The sequence below is a fragment of the Alligator sinensis genome, unplaced genomic scaffold, assembly GCF_000455745.1.
Source record: "Alligator sinensis unplaced genomic scaffold, ASM45574v1 scaffold261_1, whole genome shotgun sequence".
In the NCBI taxonomy this organism is placed as follows: domain Eukaryota; kingdom Metazoa; phylum Chordata; order Crocodylia; family Alligatoridae; genus Alligator; species Alligator sinensis.
Window position 1 is genome coordinate 34476 of NW_005843171.1, and position 3468 is coordinate 37943.

At 47.3% G+C, this 3468-nt stretch overlaps 1 protein-coding gene across 1 annotated transcript in view; it reads left to right on the forward strand.

Annotated features, from left to right (window-relative positions):
* Positions 1–1991: 1991 nt before the first annotated feature.
* Positions 1992–3468, forward strand: part of LOC102374954 (C-type lectin domain family 2 member D-like) — a 23182-nt gene continuing 21705 nt past the window's right edge. Inside the window, exon 1 of the mRNA XM_006037793.2 lies at positions 1992–2019. Coding sequence (XP_006037855.2) covers positions 1992–2019 — 28 coding nt within the window. The remainder of the gene's footprint in view (positions 2020–3468) is intronic.

The window sequence follows — 3468 nt, forward strand, 5'->3', positions numbered from 1 at the left end:
CCCCCCCCCCGGCCCCGCCTTTTGGGTCCAATCCCGCTCCCCCCCCGCCCGGTTCGGGTCTGCCCCCACCCCCCGCAATTTGGATCCAACCCCACTACCCCTCCTCCCCCCACCCACTTCAGGTCCAACCCCACTGCAATGGAGGGGATCTCATGTCCTCAGCTGGTCCCGCTGCTTTCAAAGTGCTCTACCCCATTTTTTTTCTTTTTTGCCTCTGTGGAGGTGGGGTGGAGGGAGCCACCATACTGGAGTCTGCAGGAGGAGGCAGGATGTTGGAGGGGCTCCCGTCTTTCCTCAGCTGGCTGCCACTTGTAAAGTACTTTTGCCAATTTATTTTTTTGCCACATGTGGAGGTGGGGCAGAGGGAGCTGCCGCACTGGAGGCTGCAGGAGGAGGTAGCGCCGGTGGAGGGGCTCCCATTTTTGCTCAGCTGGCCCCATCCCCAGCCACTGGACCTGCACAGCCAATCCGTGCATGTGCAATTGGGCAAAAGAGTTAGAGACAGACAGACATGCAGACAGACAGACAGACTAAGTCTTTTATTATATTAGAATACACACACACACACACACACACACACACACACACACTTTAATTAGTCTATTGCAGATTTACCCTGCCTGCTACTTGACTTCAGACTAACACAGTTAACTACATCTACCTGTTTCTCTACCAGGTGGGCCCAACCTTTCACACTGTTGTTGGCATAGCATTGCCAGAGTCACCATTTATTGATAGAATAAACCAACAAGCTTAGTTCATTTCTGAGCCTTTTTTAAATTTTAAATTTCATCAAGAAACCTCAAATCAATTTTAAACTTTCCCAGGTCTTAATAACTCTAATATTCTTTCTGCTACATTTTCAGCTCTAGACCACTTATTCAGCCTAACTCTTGAATTTCACTAATACTCTAGAAATATTTTATTTAAAGATATGACTTCTCATAATTTTCTTTTTTTTAAATTTTTTGATGGAAAATTGTTATGTCCACGGTCAAATCAGCCAAATCAATTCCAAATCCGCGTGAGTCATTCAAGAATCATATGTGGCCCTCTTACCAGCAAGCATCCTGCACCCCAGCCTGGGGCTTCAGATACTTACAATTTCTTTGGTGAGCATCCTACGTACAGGTTCCAAGACAGGAGGCTTGGGGTTCGGATGCCCCTGAGTTTTGCTTGCCCTCTGCTGTATGACCACAGGAACAAACTAGGGAGGAGTCTCCCATTTCCATAAAGTTGGCATGCAGTCAAGATCCTCCCAATGGAGGGCAAAGTGGAAGGCTAACTATGAGGGTCTCATAGGGATTCCTGTCCACAAGCAGACCAGGGTGCACCCTCCACTACACAGTGCCATTTTAATTGGGGTTTTACTGCTCCCCACCACATTCACGGTTTTCCCCTGCCAGTAGGAAAACCACCTTCATGGTCATGGTGTTTGCCCTGCTTAGTAAGTCTCATAACTTTCTTAAATCTTCTTGGACAACAGAAGCTATATGACTACATGAATGAATTATTTACCGTGTCTACACAAGTGGCCAACTCCCTAGTTGTTACTGAGCAGTCATTTAGTACTTGCTTATGACTGCGCTGTAACCAGTGTTACTGCACAGTCCCTTAACCATGTTATTTTTAGCTGTTACTGTGCAGTAGCTTGTTGCTACTGACAGTAGCATCTCTGTCACCTTTCATGTAGTAAGAAGCTACACCTCAGTAGCTCATTGCTACAGCAACATAGCATCTTGTGTAGATGTACCCACAGAGTGGTTGTGGATAATAGGCAGTGTGTGATGCATGTGGGTGTGTAATTGTGAGATTGTGTCTGGTGGATATCAACAGTGTGGCAGGGGGACTATTTGTGTTAAGGTGAAATTGTTTGTCTTGGATATTGCCCAATGCATGTTACTACAGTGCTTGGGGGAAGGCATTAATGGACATAATACATCCATTCTTACCTCTCCTATGAATACAAAGAGAATTGAGAGCAATTGAAGATGGGGAGCCTAAAAATGGGCGTCACAGGTAAGAGCCAATTAAGGCAAGGGCCTAAGTTCAGGAGATCAGGATGTGGACTTGGTCAATGGGAGAGCTGGAGATTGGGAGATCTGTGTCTTCCTGGCTATACTAGTATGTGTGATTTATGGCTGACTATGTGTGTCACATAGCATGTAATGCATTAGTGCATGTATGTGAGACTAGTTGTGTCTGCTGGGTCTTTAACATTGCAGAAGCGGTACTGTGTGGGTCTTAGTGGAATTGTTTGTCTTTAGCAGGGTGCAGCGTGGGGAAGAGTGGGGGTATATGGGCATTACTGATTGTAACACTGCCCCCCACCCCATTTCTCTGAGGAATACAGAGAATTCCTGGAAATGGGGAATTTTCCCCCTCACCACAGTACATTGATGAGCTGTGCAGTCCTGTCTCACTGCCAGCTTTCCTCTGCGCCATGAAAATATGTAGTGGGGAGGAAAAGTGGGCGTTGCCTTTGGCTCACGCTAGCCCCTATGCGGCAGAACTGGGAACCTCAGGAGAAGAATGGGGGCATGGGTGGAATAGTGAGTAGAGTTGGGACCTTCATTTTAACATTTCATAACTTTTGAGTTTTTTACTTCCAACCTATATGTGCTTTTAGCACTGTATTTGCTGTGGGTGGCAATGGGATCTGAATAGAGATTGAGGCTGCATTTTTGGGAATAGGTGAAAATCCAGGATGCGGATGGGTTACACAAAGGCAGACCCCTGCAGGTCCCCCGTCACCAGAATCTTTTCTTCTCCCTCCTTCCAGGTGTCACCTTCCTCCTGCCAGCTATAGCCAAGCAGCCCCCTGACCTCTAGGGTCTCAGCAATGCAAACCATGACTGGAGTAAGTGTCTATGTTCATTTGCTCTTGCTAACATTCATACAGCCAATTCATACCCACAGTCTGGCTCTTTTGGGGTGGGGCAGGAGAAGCTCCTGGATCCGCAGTCTCTCAAGAGGGAGACTTCTCCTTGCCCTGGACATCGGTGTTGTGGCAGGCCTTTTGATGACCCATTCCAAAACATGGGCTGAAACCTGCCAAATAGAGCTAGTACCCCACCTTGATGAGGGGGGGCACTAAGGGCACATACATCACTGATCACTTGGGACAACAAAAAGACAGTACAAGGACAGGAGTGAAGGTCATACATTCAAAATGAGTGCACCAAAGGGGGGACACTGGACAGTGCCAAGGAGCTCTATTATGGCAAGATGTAGGTGACCAAACTGGTGGGAAAGGAGCTGTACAATTCCTGTATTTTGCTTTAAAAGCGATAGTTTGAGGCTATCTTTCCTTGGTATTGCCACATCAACAGCTGAGTGGGGTGTTCTTCCTACAGGTGATCCTGAAACTGCAGTAAAAGCTTTCAGTGGAGGATAGCCAAATCCTCTCTGAGTGCCAGTGCACAGAACTGTGTCACAATGGTTGCACAAAGGGAGGGGGCAGCAGGA